Here is a 15,505-nt window from a genome sequence, read left to right on the forward strand (position 1 = left end):
GGCAGACAGGGAAAACGCCGTGAGTCATTTATTTTCATGCTTCGGGAAGCTGACGGGCTCCCACTCAAATTGTCTGTGCTCTTGCCGTGCCTCAAATCTGCTCTAGGCGCTTGCTTTGTACCACCTCTGCTGGGTTTGACTGCGTCGTTTTCAGACTCCAACGATTTCGGTATTCGATGCACCGCTTCAGTTAGTCGAGTTCGGAAAATGGCGCCTTAAACCCGTAGCTCTTCTGGTCGTGCCCTTGCATGTGGATTTTTTTTCCTTCTTGGCCTACTCATTGATTATTCAACGCCATCATAGCACCGTACGAACTCGAACATTACGTCCTTATTGATCACAGAATGTCTCTCCAGGGCCATAACGCATATTGCTATTACAGCCTGTTGCAACCAGCCTGCTCATAGAGGACCTATTTTTCGTATCCTTGCGCGTACTTGAAGCCCGCTTGGTTGCAATACTGGCCACATAATGGCATCCCATCAAAGCAGTCTGCTTCAATGAGACATTGACATGACGATGAATTTTTCTAGTGGTGTCCTCAGGAGAACGGGTTTGTTGCTACACTGGCATGTGGCGGCATGAATCGGTGATGATTAATGATTATCAGAGCCTTACTCCGCTTCCTTCGACCCTGTCGCACCAAATACGGGAAACTCAGTGCATTCCTCGCTTTCCGAACGCTGCCAATGCGGGATTAGTATGCCCTGGAGATTTAAGATTTCTGCATCTAGGTCGTGGCCATGTATTTTTCGACGTATCATTTCTCATTTCTACCATCAAATTCATTGTCCCAGGGCCTACATTTGGCTATGGTATTCATGACCGGTACTCAACCTGCCACATAACTCAATCTCGAACAATTCTATACGCAGAGGACAAAGTATTGGAAATAGAGAACACACGTGTTGGGAAAGTTTGGGACTTATTTGTATGCTTAAAGACTCTGGTTATGACCCGTAAAAACTATACAGCCGCGTATTCAATGCAGGGCTAAGCGAATGGTTTGTCAGGCAGGCATAATCGTGATACCCGCGAGACTCTGAGAAAGATCCATAGAATCAGGGTGACCGAGCTGACGATCCCCACATTTGAGCTGCCTGCCGTCATACAGAATAGTGCCGTGGCTATTGGTTTCTAAACAAAGGAACGGCGGTACCGCTTATTACACACCGAACGACGATCGGGTTGACCCGACAAAGCCGTCGAAGATGCTTCGAAAGCCTGGAAATGTTGCTTGTATCATGGGGTGTGGTTTGTAGAATATCTTGCGTCAACCAGCACTCTCAATGGCAGACAAATTAAACCCCAGGCTCCGTAGTCGAGAGAAACAACTACCGAGAACGGAGTCCCATTGAGTAATGTTCTGGACCGGAGGCTGCATCAATATGACGTTGTGAATGAACATGCGGAGAGAGACTGAGATGGAGGGGACATCTCCCAATATCAAACCCAGTGTTCGTAACCGTCGTGATGTCTGCGTACCTGAAATTGACCCGTATGATTGTCCTTGGGCGGCCATCTGAGCGCTGAGACTTCGCATCGTCAGTGAAAACGGAGGTATTTCTGATGTGTCTCCAGGACGGAAGTCGCCACGCTTTTCTGTTCAGCATTACCATCGCCCAACAAATCTCCTGCTCTTCATGTCCTGGTGTAGACTAGGATTCAGTGTCCCTGGCTGATGACACGTACACGTACTCACTCGTGCGATTATACTGTGGTAAATAGCCTCCAAAATTGACTAGCGAACAACACCAGCGCCAGGATATAAAGCATCCGGCGACTTTGTAAGGACAACTGAATACCGGATCTACTGAGATCCCGATAGCCGCTGGCCCTGAAGACGCCGGTTTCAATGCTGATCAGTCTGATTCAGTAATGAGGATCGAGTGATGGGGAAAAACGTTGCTCTGCCTTCATGAGAAACAGGGTCCTCAGAAATTGGTGTGAAAGAACGAACCGACTACTGCATGCATGCCGTCAGGATTCATAAAATCCGAAATAGCTCAGGCTTGCTATGATTTCCTTACTGATACAAGACGCCGGCCGTGGCATCGCAAAGTGTGTGGGCGGTAATCTCCAGCTACATACTTTGTGCGTGTGCCAAGGACCTTGGTAAGGCTAAGTGACGGAGTTTACGGGAAACATACGAAAGAGGCTTCCGGTGTCTCGGGGAATTTTAATATCCCGTTCCGGCCTTTACCGGTAAATTTGCGGTTAATTATCTCAAATTCCCCTATTTTTACTTACTCTTTCGATTTAGGAGTGTGCTCGTTCATCGAAATTAAGGATGTTGCCATGGAGCTGGCATCTGCTATGCCAGATGGGGTATAAAAACAGTCTTCCGCTGAACCGGGCCTTCTACACGCCATTTTTTCGTGGTTGCAAACATTACCAAATATATTTTCGGACGACGGACTCTTCACGCGGTTGCCGTTGCAATCTACTGGTGTCTGATCTAAAATTTCCCCTCAAAGTCTTCACATGTGCTCAACAGAGGAAGCGTACATTACCCTGATATCTTTGACAAGGCCCGTTGACAACAAATTTATGATTCATGCTCAGCATCCGTCTCGTGGAATATTTTCGCTATCAGTGAGTCATTGAAGCTGGACTCACGGGCCATGGCATATTGCAAATTTATAGGTAGCTCCTCATACATACATCGCAGGGTAGATCTTTCATTAGAATTTGATTTGGCGCCCGCTACGTTAAAATGAGATCATATTTAGTGAGTTAAGATAAAATGGACGGGCAGAAAATCCTTCAGAACTGTCATCGAGTTCGCCTGCAATGCCTCTTATCATCGTAGCTGCAGTTATCGGCACCGGCAATCTCTCAAGACGTATCACTGAGGTGTGCTGCTATGTTTCATCCATAGATGCTCCGATGATTTATTGACAACTTCACGCCAAAAATGTAGCAACTTCTTGTACGCGGAGCGTATGTCATCGTATTCGCATCTTCACGAGACTCTTCCTCAACTTCGGAGGAGATACCCAGAGGCTCCATCATCGTTCGCTCGGACTATAGGGACAAGCGCAGTCTAATTTCATCATTCACTACCTATGGCGCGGAAATAGTTGTCAGCTGTCTTCATGGTGACGCTCTTGACCTTCAACCCGGGATCGGGGATGCTGCCAAGCAGGCCGGCGTTAAGCTTTTTATTCCTAACGACTTTGGCTTTCCGCTCCCAGGGTATACTCAAAGCACGTCTATAGTCCGAGAAGGTTATGCTCGTGAGTTCTCTCCCCACGCCGCTGTGACCGTGGCTGAACACATTTTTCTCATTGTGCAGAATATATAACTAGAATCGGCCTTCCAACTACAAGAGTATTGGTACTTATCGTAATGGTGTTATTGATATCCGCTGATGTCGATGAAACAACTGCAGGTTGGCATATGTGCTGAGGGAATTCCCTGGCTTGTCGCATCTTCTTCCGCTCCTGGAAAGGTTTCAATTATTGGATCGGGAAACGTTCAGGCGTCCTTCACGTCAATTATTGACATCGCGGGTGTGTGGACTTTCTCCTACCTTTCCTTGAGGCGCCGACACTTTTATGCAGGCTTCATTGGGCATGTGCTAACGTCGTATTCCATCTCACAACTAGCGAATCAGGTCTTCCGATTGGAGGGACAATCGGCGACGCTTCGTGAAATCGCGGCGATGTATGGGAAAGAAGCAATACAGGTCAACTCGCTAGACGATCCAGATGCGACATATATGCAGAAGCAGATAGATTTTGGGCTCGGTCGATGCGGACATGAAGCACACAGCTCAAGGATGTCATCAGAAGAAGCTGACTTGATAATAGCTTCGAAGGCATGGTGGACAGGGCATGTATGGAGAAACATCAGAGATGCCTTACCCGGATTCTGACAAGACTCACGAAATGTTGAATGAGACACATGATACCCGACTCTTACCTGCCTCAATTACCTATATTGTACACCGCTCGTTATGGACTTTTTCTTTTATCCGTACTCGTAAACTTCATCCCGACAGTATATATACCTTGTAGGTATGGCATCCGCATCCTCGGTCGTTTCACCTGTACTGTGCTGACTCAGAGCAGAAACGGATCTAGAAAGATATCCAGAAGACACCTACGGTACGTAGACGTGTAAGTATAAACAACAGAATCAAAAATGACGAACATTCTGGACATAAATATGTAACGCAAGACCCTTTCTCCAGTCCAGCACTGAAAGGCGTGTCAGGTCACCTGGAACTTGAGAAAGGTATTGTCTACCACAAGTAATCGGGTCTATCAGTTAAAAATATTTTCCTGATATACATAAAAACGCACCCTCTCAATCAAATGCCATCACGGCGGCTTCTTTTTTGTTTGCCTAAATCGCGAGGAAAAACACAACTTTCGGGCTGGACGATTTCCTGACAGGACGATGTGTCAAGAGGAATAATCGAGTTGTATAATTCATTTGCACGTCGACGGTATCGCAAGCAATAGTGCCCTCATGATAGTCAGGAGAAGAGCAACGAGCGTGACTGTGACCTCCGACATTCGTGCCTGAGGACCCCGGATAATCCCTACAAAGCTCTGATCCCATATCCCGGATTTTTGGCCATTTTGGACCAAAGGTATGATCCCAATCCCGGATTTTCGACTCATTCAGGCCACCATCTATGATGCATTTTGTCCCGGAAATTCGACAATCTCATGCAAGGTATGGTGCCAAATCCCGGATTTTTGACTGGTCTGGGACGTCGGGTTTAGGATCTAGCCATGCCGAGTTGGCGAGTTGAGCACCGCATGCCGAAGACCAAGCCTGCTTGTGGAAAGTGCATTTTTGGATGAAAATCATTCAAAATAGGAGGGAAAAAGCCTCCGGCACTTCGGCATCTCAACAGAATGTGGGAGGAAAAAATCCAGGTATAGTGCCAAAAACCCCGGAAATTGGCTTCTGGGAGGTCAGGTCTCAGGCAAAACCCGGAAAACAGGGTCGTTTCAAGACTCCAAAAATCCCGGAAAAGGGCATTTTCCGGATCGAAGCTCTATAGGCATTATCCAGGGTCCTCGTGCCTGTTTTAGATCCAGCGGGCTGAGTCAGCAAGTAGGCTTCGACGTTCATATCAACGTTCCTTGCGCATCGGATGTCCAGCTTTTTTCTTTCTCTTACGACTAATCTATTCCACCTCTTATGGTGCGCTATGGCTTCTAATAAGTGTTTCTTGTGATCTGCTTTGCTAGGACCCGTAAATCATTGAATTGTTGATTTATTCTTCCATAGGTCATGAACCATCGGTGTACTAGAAAGTTGTTACAATACCTCAACAAAAATAATTGGTAACTAGACCATAGCCTGTCAGTGCATGAGGATAGGGAAAATAATCCCACCGACATGGGGTCCTGCGGTAACGCATCCAGTTGTGTGTGTATTCTTACGCCTGAACCAATGAGCAGTGATAGCTAGGCAAGGGAAAAATCTAAAAATGACAAGGTCAGATCGAGGCACGTATTCAGAAAGTCAGCTGCTAGAAGATATCGATTTAAATATGGAATATCGCTCTGTCCTAGGCCCTTTAAAGAATAGCTGCCAAGATATGGATATCTAACAGGATGCTAATTGAATTGAATGATGTAAGAATCATAGCAAAGAAAATGGTAAAGATGTGAGTATGACAGTGTACTATTCCATTATGTCATTTAACCGGATCCTGGATACAATGTGTTAGAGACAAGGACAAGGATATCATGGAACAATCAGTCATACTGACCTCCAGAGTAGACCTTGCCGAACATGATTTCCTGAAGCTTATCATATAGAGCCAGCACACCAGCACCAGCAACACTACAGAGAATGTTGGCACCGGCACCTTTGAACAACGACTTGACGCCCTCCTTGGCGACGATCTATAACAGATGGTGAGATGCTGGAAGTGCATTCATGAAGACCGCATACTTGAGAACCAGCGTCAAATGTGGACTTGTAGTTGACACCGGATCTGGAAGTCATCATCATGCGACAACTGCAGACATGTGAACATCTCGGTTCATAGGGGGAAAACAATAGGAACGTACCGGACAGTATCAATAGGGTAGGAAAGGAGACTAGCACCAACAGTGACACCCCAACCAAGACCGAATGAAGTCAGGAAGGAACCCTCAAGAGGACCAACGAGAACAACGGGCTCTGCGAGACATCATAAAGACAATGAACAAGAAGTGATCCATCCACTTACTGAGTGAGTCGTAGCCACCAAAGTAGAGACCATGATAGATGACGATACCAAGGATGGAAGGGAAGAAACCACGATAGAGACCGATAATGCCATCCGAGGACCGCTCCTTGAACTCTGACCATCACCACAAGCTTTTTTCCCACGGTGAAAATTGCCACTCGGACTGGATAGAGGAGGCCCATCTGGCGCTCCGCACTAGCTTACCTTGCTACCTTCACACTCAGATGGACTGAAAACGAAACGGCTCTCTCGTCAACTGGTGTGCTCCCTTAGCGAAGGAGATCAAATCAGCAGACTGGCTGGGCATCATTTGCGTCCGCAATTTGATGAAAAACTACACTGGGGTAGTCCTCCCTTAGCAAAGGAGGTTGATTCAGCAGACTGGCTGTGCTGTCCTGGGCCCGCTTACGACGGCTAACTCATACCCCCCCTTCCCAATAGAGCATGTCTGCTCAAAGATTTGGGTGTGTCCGGGCCGGCTTTTGCCACCTGGCACGGTCTGGTTTCCTTTGGCCGATAAGCCGAGCCTAGCTCATTTGGTTGATGGTCAGAATTAGACGTTAAACTCGCAACGGAGTCCTCCCTTGGCAAAGGAGGTTTGCAGAGGAAGTGTCTGAGCTCCAATGCACTAAATTAAATCTGCCAAATCCCATAAAAGGGTCCCCCCACTTTCGGTTTGGGATAGGCAACTATAATTGTGGGGAATGCTTTTAAAAACCATCCGAGACCAACATGGTCGCAGGACACCCACAGCCTCCTCTGAAGTTCGCTTTGGCAAAGGAAGGTGGTTAGTCATGACATGGTCCGGGTCTGTGGCTGGCATGGCAAGGCAGTGGACTCAGCTTGGATCGCGGATCCGTACGACCTCCAATGGTCAAACGAAGTGCCAGGCTGGGAACGGGAAGCTCTGGGTGCAAATTGGTCCTTCGTACCACATCAGAGTGGGCTGTGGCATGTTAAGTTAGTAGCTTAGCATGGCCCAAGAGGACAAAATCCCCTGCCGGTCTCATCACCTGAAATGGTGTCATCTGAATGACAAAGAGGCTCATGTTGTTTCCTCAGGACACACTGGTAGGCCTTGCAAGAGTGCCTTTTATCTGGGGCGAAGATGACCTGTTGGACAGAATGGTTGGAAAATGCTGGAAGCAGGAGCATTTGGGAGGTATGCAGCTTCATATCACAACCATCATCAGACGGAGGGCAAGCAAGAGTACCAGACCTTGTTGTCAAGGCCCAAGGACAACCAACCCACAGAATACAGGAGAACGAAGAGAAGGGTAACGTATTTCGATCTGCCTTTTTCCCTCCCAAACCGCCTATATCGGCAGTACCAGATAATATCTGCTACCCGCCACCAGCATGGGAGTTCCAGCTGATTACAGATGAACAGATCGAGTGGGCATTCAGAAGAATGAAACCCCTCAAGGCTACTAAGCCGGGCACAGTACCAAACTGTGTGCTCTCCTGATGTGCTGACCTTCTTGCCCCACGTATAGGACCTGTATATCGGGCAACATTTACCCTTAAGGAATACCCTGAAACATTCAGTGCAACAAACACAATTATTCTGCGAAAACCGGGGAAGCCAGACTATGAGGACCCCAATGCCTATCGACCCATTATTCTGTCTGATGGTTGGGGCAGAGGCCTGCATGCAACTATGAACCAGGACCTCGTTGCTTGGTGCGAACTCACGGGACTACTCCCAGACAGGCACTTTGGGGGACGCCCGGGGCGTTGCATGACAGATTCCATTCACCTCCTGATCTCAACTATCAAAGACGCATGGCACAAAGGAGAAGTCGTTACGGTTCTATTCCTTGACGTCAAAGGCGCATTCCCAAGTGTAGACATTGACATGCTCGTGCATGAAATGCTAGCACTGGGCATTCCCGCTCCATACACGGAATGGCTACAGAGGAGACTCGAAGGGCGCAAAACCATCCTTACCTTTGACGATTTCAAATCTATCATCTTTGATATAGCTAACGGCTTAGATCAGGGCGACCCCCTCTCACAGATTCTCTATGTCATCTACAACTCAAGTGTGGTAAAACGGCTCAAGGAGGATGAAGAAGGATACCTATTCATTGACGATAAGGCCATCTTGGTACAAGGGAAAACATTCATAGAGACACACCAGAAGATCAAAGACGTAATGGAGAGAGAAGGGGGTATCCTCAAATGGGCGAAGGAACACAACTGCGAGTATGGGATAGCAAAGTTCCACTGCATCAGTAAGTTAACATCCGTATGGTACGCATGGCACCATGCGAATCATGCAAGCTATACCGTTATACAGGTGCATGACTCTATAAGGTACCTACGTAATTCTATGCACCTTGTATAGCAGATTATACTTAACCATGCAGTTGTGTGCCATGTCTGTTCGGACTGTTCCATGCCGCTACACCACTTAATTTCATATCAATTCCGGGTCTGAATCAGGCAGTGGAAAATTAAAATTCGTTCTATTTAGCATGCAGATAATACAGGGTAGTATAGAATAATAACTAGCATGCAATACACATCACGGTCCTGCCCGTTCACCCATGGGTGAAAATCATCGTCTATACTAGCACCCCACTCTGCGGAGATTAGGCTGGGGCAGACTATGAGGAATTGGGTGAGTGCATGGGTATTGTATACAGGAAAATTAACATGCACCTTCCGGCCATAACGTATGGCGCATGGTGCACTCGAAAATTGTGACGCTGACTGGACCATGCGTAGCATGAATTGCCAAGACAGAACAGCAGATGAGGTCAGGATCAAACTTGTAGAGAATATGCGCACCTCTACATCCGTCATATCTTTCTTGACAAGCTATCGGCACTACCACATTTAATTCAAGACCATACGAAGTCCCAGACCTTCACAAAGTAGTACCAGCATCGTTGGCAAAGGCATTGTTACCGGCCTGCTAGGAAGAGAGAGCCATGGAACAGCGATGGAGCGAGAACGTGCTAGACTAGCATGAGATGTGAAGCTTAGTTTCTCTGAGGAGATCCATGCTAAAAATGACTTACCAAGCTATACAGTGCAACAGTGGAGGTCGACAGAATGGCTGCCTAGGAGCTGTGTGTTAGCAGAAGGAAAAGCCGAGAGGAGGAGGAGGAAGAAAGAGATCAAGTTCTGAACGATCAAATTTCGCAAGTTCAACATGCACGTGATCAGATGACGTGCTTGCAACACGGCCCGGTCCATGCCCAATGACATCACACATATCTGAATTGTTGTTCTTCAGCAGTTCAGTGTCTGAACACCCAGAAATATAAGGACTTCTGCACAAGAAAACCAGTCCCAAGCTAAACTTATATGCAGCCAAGGAGAAATATATTTGGATAGCAGCCATGCAACTATACCACCACTGCATGGTAGTGTGGTCTGCATGGCTAAATTATTTGGGCATGGTGATGCATGGGTATGCATGACTCAAAATCTAATATACAAGCCATGCATACCATGCATACCACACGGAGGTGAACTTACTGATTGGCAGCTTGTTGACTTTACGCCAAAAACACGGGAGATAACTTCCCAACAAGGGAACGGCACCAAGCACCAAGAACCGGATATAGGATCACCAGTCCAGATTGGCCAGCACCTCATAGCACCAAAACCAGTTGCAAAGTTCCTCAGAGTCTACATCGATGCAGGACTGCGGTGGAAGGAGCAAGGCGCAGCTGCCATAAAGAAGGCTGATGACTGGATAATCCAATTCCGACGACTTGCACGCATGAGCTCAGGAGTCACCAGGGAGGGCATGCGGTTAACCTATATTTCCATTGCTATACCACGAATTCTATATGCTGCTGACGTGTTTCTAAACCCACAGAGAAGGATGAAAAAGAAGAGGAAAGATGGGAAAAGTAGCATCCGCACCGTGAACTGTCTGTCCTCCATACAGAGGAAGGCAGCCATTCTAATAACGGGAGGCATGCGCACAACAGCTGCAGATGTCCTGGATATACATGCTAACCTTCTCCCCATGCAAGGACAAGTGGAGGTATATCGCCACCGAGCGCTTGCACGCATGGCATGCCTACCCTCGGGACACCCACTATACAGACCCATACGCTGAGCAGCAAACAGATACGTTAGAAGACATCGATCCCCACTACACGAACTGACAAGAGACTTCGATATCCAACCGGACAGGACAGAGACGATCAAAGCGGTGCGGTTCCCACCACAATGGAGATCAAAAATCAAGATTGAGATAGCGGAATCAATGGAGGAGGCAATGGCAATGGAGAGGATAGACAACAGCAAGGTAAAGGGATATGGAGACGGATCAGGTATAGATGGCGGTATAGGAGCAGCAGCAGTGGTATTTCGCGATGGAAGAAGGGTGAAGACGCTGAGACTGAGAGTAGGATCAGCTCAGAAGCACGAGGTATATGACGGCGAGGGTCTGGCACTGGTCTTATGCACGGAACCACTCCGAAGCATGACAAACGTGCGAAGCGCAACATTCAGCATTGACAACACATCTGCTATTCAGGCAACAACTCTCTCACGACCAGCACCTTCCCATCACATCTTTGATCTATTCCACAAGCGCATTGACATGGTACTAAAGCGGCATCCCAGCATCTCCATCAAGATTCGATGGGTACCTGGACATCAAGGCATAGCAGGCAATGAAGCGGCAGATGAAGAAGCGAAGACAGCAGCCCGAGGCGATGTTAGTGAGCTGCAGAAACTCCCTGCGCCACTACGCAAACCAATCCCCTACAACAAATCATCGCTACTCCGAGTGTTCTACGCGAAGCAGAAACATCACGCTGACAGGGCCTGGAGAAAGTCGCCCCGCTACTCCAGGTTCCGACATATCGACTCAGCAACTGCTCAGCGAGCTGCAAGCAGGTATAGGAAGCTGGCCACTTCCATGCCACGCAAAATTACCAGCATAATGACGCAGTTACGGACTGGACACATCGGGCTCAACCATCATCTCTTCAACATCCAACGAGTCGAATCCCCTGCATGCCCAAAATGCTCCTACCCGAATGAATCTGTCCACCACTACCTCATACGATGCCCAGCGTACCAGAATGAACGAGAAGTGCTACAGAGGTCTATAGGTGTCCGAGGATCAGCAATGACAATCAAGCACATTTTAGCGTGCCGAGAGAACATCCCCCACTTGATCCAGTACCTCAATGACACACGCCGCTTCGAGGCAACATTTGGGACCTTTCCCGACGTTGAAGTAGGTGAAGAAGACAAGGAAGACTAAAGCATACAAAGAGATGGAACCAGCAAGTGCATAACGAAGAAGAGAAGGCGATAGATCTACCGCCTTACCACCCTGATGCCAAGGCAAACGGGAAGGCGGTCGCGATGTGGTTCGCACTGAGCTCAGAGAAGCTCGTTTGTTAACATGCATAGGAATGTAGAACAGAAAAATGGATGAGATATAGATAAGTAGCAATATCCCACCATACACTAGCGTGTAGGATTACGGTACATCACATACCAACAGGATTCAAAAAAAAAAAAAATGCCATCCGAAGCATAAGTCTTTTTGTACACGTCAGCGAGGCCATTGAACTGACGTTCTCCTCCACCTTTAATAGACTTGGTGTCGTTGGCAAGACGAGTGCGAGCGTAGTCCAAAGAGTAGAGGAAGAGGAGGGAGGAGGCACCAGCGGCACTACTGGAAGCGACGTTGCCAGCGAACCACTTCCAGTAGCCTTCGTTCCTCTTGAAACCGAACAAAGACTTGAAGTAATCCTCTGTGGAATGATATGAGAGTCGTGACAACCGAAGGTAAAAGTCCGACAAACTGAAGGCGAAATTCAGAGCCTGGGTAGGGAAGTACCGAATGATGTTGACGGTGTTTCCTCTCCACAGTGCCACGAGGCCTTCGTCAGCATAGGTACGCTTGAAGGCATCGGTAACACCCTTGTAAGGAGTGGAAAGACGACCTTGCTTGATCTGAAAGAGGACAAGACAAGGAGTCATCGGCTAATAAAAGCGAGTGCAAGACGCAAAAGTTACCATTTCATCCTGGTTCTGGACCATTAGCTTAATCCGCTCAATTGGGGCAGCGCTGGTCTTCGAGACAGCCTAGAAAAAATATTGAGAACTCCGTAGAGAAATGAAAGGCAGGAATAGGTGCTTACAGCTAAGACACCGCCCATAAGGAAATCGACTATGGATTGTGACGATGAGGGTACGGCCTAGAAAACAAAGACGACAGCGGCGGACCTGCAAATTCCTTGGGCGTCTTGCCCTTCTTCACGTCAGACATTGTTGGGAATAGGACAAGTGAGAGTAGGGATGAAGCTGGAGTGGCTTCCGTGAAAAATGGAACGAAGGCATTAGCGATGAAAAAAAGCTTTTCAGAATCTCTCGGATTACTTTCATCTCCGCAGCCCGCTTGACTCTGACTACCGCGGTAGAAAATTTGAGATATGCATGTGCTGGCGCCCGACCGCGACGAACATTGCTCAGTAAGATTTCTATTACCTTTGCTAAGATTGGCCTCTAGGCCTCAAGCGGAATCAAGTTGATCACATGATAACCCGAGCGGCAACCAATAAGCATTTGTATGGGATTGTTACCCCCCAACGTCGCCACAATCGCCAAAAACGGCACCGTTAAGGTTGGCAGAATTGCGTGTAGAAGCCGTAAAGGAGTCCTTTTTGACGAAGCGTTCAAATCAGGGATGTACACCGTATCCGTACTACGATGGGTACGTACGGTGGATACGGATACGGGCCCGTACCGTGGCCACCTTTGACGACCCAAAATACGGCCGTATTCATACGGTTAAAATACGGTCATCAAGGGAGTGGCCAGGGATAGCCTAATACCATCGAGGTAAGTACGGATGATCTTAATGAAGCAAATAACACTCACGTCTTGACTCCAGATATTCGTCGTCACTGTAAAACTGTCCGTATACGGACAACGGTACGGATTTGACGTCAACCGTACCGTACCGTGAACAATAATTTTGATACGGTCTACGGCCGCATCCGTAACGGTACAGTGCACATCCCTACAAGTCCCTCCTCCTGTTAATGCGATCTACTTGGTTCTGCTTTCGGCCTATCTTAATTGCGAATATCGGAAAGGTGTACAGATGTGACTTAGCTTGGTCTATAGCAGTGGACAGGAGGTTGTATTGTGACTTTTTACACATTCCATCCGCTGCTACTCCGTTAATGAACTTTCTTCTGCGACTCGCACCATTACCTTGGACCGATCTCCTAGAAGGGTGACCCAGAACGCTGTTCACATACGCGAGCCTTCAATCTTTTAAACATTATACGATAACAAATATCTTCCGTTGAAGGCTAAACCGAGCCAAGAGCAGCACCACGGATCCTCCCAGTCCCACGATACCCTATTAGTACTTCAGCGAACGAAGAATCCATGAAATGCGCACACTAACCGAGAACAATATCAACCTATGAAAGTCCTCAATCGTCTTTGTCCGAATGAACAGCCCACCAATGGGGGTCCCAGTAAGAGCGCCAAAGGACATGAACGCGAACATCATCCCTATCCGTGCGCCCACGCGTTCGATGGGGGATATCTGCGCAACACAGGCCTGCCGAAAGCGGTCAGCGAAATATGACGTACTTTTTGAGGGACGTACGGGGAGGAGAGCGAAGAAAGGGCCAGATGTGAATCCATACAGAGCAGCGAAGGCCACCAAGCTGCCTTCAGTGGAAGAGGTATACCAGACCGCGAGTATAAGAATCGAGGAAATGAGTGTTGCGGTACAGATAACGTTATACCTAACGAGAGGCATTAGAAAGAGTCACTAAGCTATTCAAGAGGCCGGGGCCCGGGATTCAGGTGCGAGGGTTTACGATCGATTGGCATGGCATCGTTACGGCCTTGATTATGATCGACTTCAATCGAAACGACGATCGAGAAGTTCATAGCCAAGCACTTCCCCAATAAACGGGCCCCGAACAAACCCTTACCTTCCCAATCGGTCAGCAATCAATCCCGGACCGACGCGTCCGACGATGGAAGTCGCACAGAGAATGGCGAGGTAATATGATGTTAGACCAGATTCGCCGAACGCGACGGAACCGTAGAGTCCCACGTAAAAGAACGGATTGAAAATGGAGAAGATGGAGATCCACGCACCAACTGCGAGGAGGCTGTATGTTGGGTGTTTGAACGCTCCAAAGTCCAGGAGTCTGGACATCGGAGGGAAAGGCTTCGTGGGGCGCCGAGGGTGGATCGTGATCACCGCAACGATGTAGCAGAAGAGGCAGATAAATCCAATGATACGAATCGTCCAGCCTTTCAAGCAGAGTAAGCCGTTGAGAGTTCTAATGAGCGCAGTATGGAATCTTACCGAAGCCAAATTTGGGAAGAAGGCGGTGCATAAGGATTGGGAAAATAATCCCGCCCACGCTGGGCCCTGCAGTAACGCATCCAGTTGTGTATGCATTCTTACGCCTGAACCAATGAGCAGTGATAGCTAAGCAAGGGAAAAATCTAAAAATAACGAGGTCAGATCAAACATATTCAATACGTCAGCTCCGCCAAGAGATTATCGGGAGATTTATGGCATACGCACCCAAAGGTTGCGCCGACATTGAATAAGACCCCTTGACACAGATATTGCTGCCATATATGCTGAGGCTTGGTGATGGAGAGCATAAAGATAGAAAACACGACGATAATCCCGCTTCCGGGAATAAGAAGATGCGGACCCACAGCGTCGAATACAGCTCCGGAAAACCCGGCGACTGTAGATGCATAAGCCAAGACTTCATATTAAGGGCACCAGGACCACGAACAGATGTATAGAAGAAACACCTGCAAGGCGCCTATCATGGATATAAGGGTAGCCGAGTAGTCCGACAGGTATGTTTCATTGTAGTAGTCCGAGAAGGCGCCGTAGCCGTTTACGAATCTTTAAGGGAGTCAGAATTACAGTTGGTTGGTATTACCCATCAGAGGACAACTTACCCAAAAGTGCATAATCCCACTAACGACGCCCCTAATACAGTCGACCAGGCCTTGAAACCGCCGTCTGTCGGCTCATAGTCGAGCGGATTTTGTTGTGGGGGGACCGACCCTCCCTCTTCGGACTTAATAGTCTTCAGATCAAGATGAGGTGATAAAGTGGATCCTTCGTCATTGACATAAGTCGCTTCCGGCATTGCTGAGATAAAAAAGAGAATGACAGAAGACAGAACTGAAGTTGTGGAAAACCAGCCATTCTCCTGCAGAGATTTGTCAGACGATGGGAAAACCTCGGTAGTAATATTGTAAGTACTTGCCGGCGGTACTTTAAGGGATCCACCTGAAACC

The 15,505-nt window shown here is 47.9% G+C and overlaps 6 protein-coding genes across 6 annotated transcripts; 1 reads left to right on the forward strand and 5 right to left on the reverse strand.

Moving 5' to 3' along the window:
* Positions 1-907: 907 nt before the first annotated feature.
* EV420DRAFT_1748628 (uncharacterized protein) lies at positions 908-2,372 on the reverse strand (the record flags this gene model as incomplete). The annotated part of the gene is made up of 7 exons (XM_060480249.1): positions 908-1,137; positions 1,174-1,224; positions 1,308-1,378; positions 1,486-1,648; positions 1,703-1,837; positions 2,092-2,111; positions 2,251-2,372. 7 exons carry the CDS (start codon positions 2,370-2,372, stop codon positions 1,010-1,012), a joined length of 690 nt encoding a protein of 229 aa, XP_060329778.1. The 3' UTR covers positions 908-1,009.
* Positions 2,373-2,793: 421 nt separating this feature from the next.
* Positions 2,794-4,250, forward strand: EV420DRAFT_1688654 (uncharacterized protein; the record flags this gene model as incomplete). Its single annotated transcript, XM_060479308.1, has 5 exons — positions 2,794-2,856; positions 2,924-3,239; positions 3,299-3,339; positions 3,395-3,515; positions 3,567-4,250. 5 exons carry the CDS (start codon positions 2,794-2,796, stop codon positions 3,878-3,880), a joined length of 855 nt encoding a protein of 284 aa, XP_060329779.1. The 3' UTR covers positions 3,881-4,250.
* Positions 4,251-5,669: 1,419 nt separating this feature from the next.
* EV420DRAFT_1480540 (mitochondrial carrier domain-containing protein) lies at positions 5,670-6,512 on the reverse strand (the record flags this gene model as incomplete). The annotated part of the gene is made up of 6 exons (XM_060469679.1): positions 5,670-5,680; positions 5,741-5,876; positions 5,926-5,992; positions 6,045-6,156; positions 6,206-6,319; positions 6,443-6,512. The coding sequence occupies 6 exons, from the start codon at positions 6,510-6,512 to the stop codon at positions 5,670-5,672; spliced, it is 510 nt and encodes a 169-aa protein (XP_060329780.1).
* A 2,051-nt stretch (positions 6,513-8,563) lies between these two features.
* Positions 8,564-9,330, reverse strand: EV420DRAFT_1548399 (uncharacterized protein). Its single transcript, XM_060473390.1, has 2 exons — positions 9,235-9,330; positions 8,564-9,176 (listed from the first exon to the last, which is right to left on the reverse strand). Exon 2 carries the CDS (start codon positions 9,014-9,016, stop codon positions 8,681-8,683), a length of 336 nt encoding a protein of 111 aa, XP_060329781.1. The 5' UTR covers positions 9,017-9,176; positions 9,235-9,330; the 3' UTR covers positions 8,564-8,680.
* Positions 9,331-11,543: 2,213 nt separating this feature from the next.
* On the reverse strand, positions 11,544-12,950 carry EV420DRAFT_496450 (mitochondrial carrier domain-containing protein). The gene is made up of 7 exons (XM_060482373.1): positions 12,920-12,950; positions 12,686-12,857; positions 12,425-12,502; positions 12,340-12,368; positions 12,215-12,283; positions 12,001-12,151; positions 11,544-11,949 (listed from the first exon to the last, which is right to left on the reverse strand). Exons 3-7 carry the CDS (start codon positions 12,465-12,467, stop codon positions 11,660-11,662), a joined length of 582 nt encoding a protein of 193 aa, XP_060329782.1. The 5' UTR covers positions 12,468-12,502; positions 12,686-12,857; positions 12,920-12,950; the 3' UTR covers positions 11,544-11,659.
* A 537-nt stretch (positions 12,951-13,487) lies between these two features.
* On the reverse strand, positions 13,488-15,354 carry EV420DRAFT_1643804 (major facilitator superfamily domain-containing protein; the record flags this gene model as incomplete). Its single annotated transcript, XM_060477557.1, has 8 exons — positions 13,488-13,568; positions 13,617-13,775; positions 13,824-13,965; positions 14,158-14,485; positions 14,541-14,683; positions 14,766-14,937; positions 14,989-15,104; positions 15,161-15,354. The coding sequence occupies 8 exons, from the start codon at positions 15,352-15,354 to the stop codon at positions 13,488-13,490; spliced, it is 1,335 nt and encodes a 444-aa protein (XP_060329783.1).
* Positions 15,355-15,505: the final 151 nt, after the last annotated feature.

This window comes from Desarmillaria tabescens (assembly GCF_030435595.1).
Source record: "Desarmillaria tabescens strain CCBAS 213 chromosome Unknown EV420scaffold_21, whole genome shotgun sequence".
Taxonomy (NCBI): domain Eukaryota; kingdom Fungi; phylum Basidiomycota; class Agaricomycetes; order Agaricales; family Physalacriaceae; genus Desarmillaria; species Desarmillaria tabescens.

Coding starts and splice junctions, on each gene's coding strand:
- EV420DRAFT_1548399 (XM_060473390.1), bottom strand. CDS start 9,016: ATGACGGATGTAGAGGTGCGCATATTCTCTACAAGTTTGATCCTGACC.
- EV420DRAFT_496450 (XM_060482373.1), bottom strand. CDS start 12,467: ATGTCTGACGTGAAGAAGGGCAAGACGCCCAAGGAATTTGCAG. Junction 12,369..12,424: donor GACGCCCAAGGAATTTGCAG/GTCCGCCGCTGT, acceptor CACAATCCATAG/TCGATTTCCTTATGGGCGGT. Junction 11,950..12,000: donor GGCTCTGAATTTCGCCTTCA/GTTTGTCGGACT, acceptor ATCATTCCACAG/AGGATTACTTCAAGTCTTTG.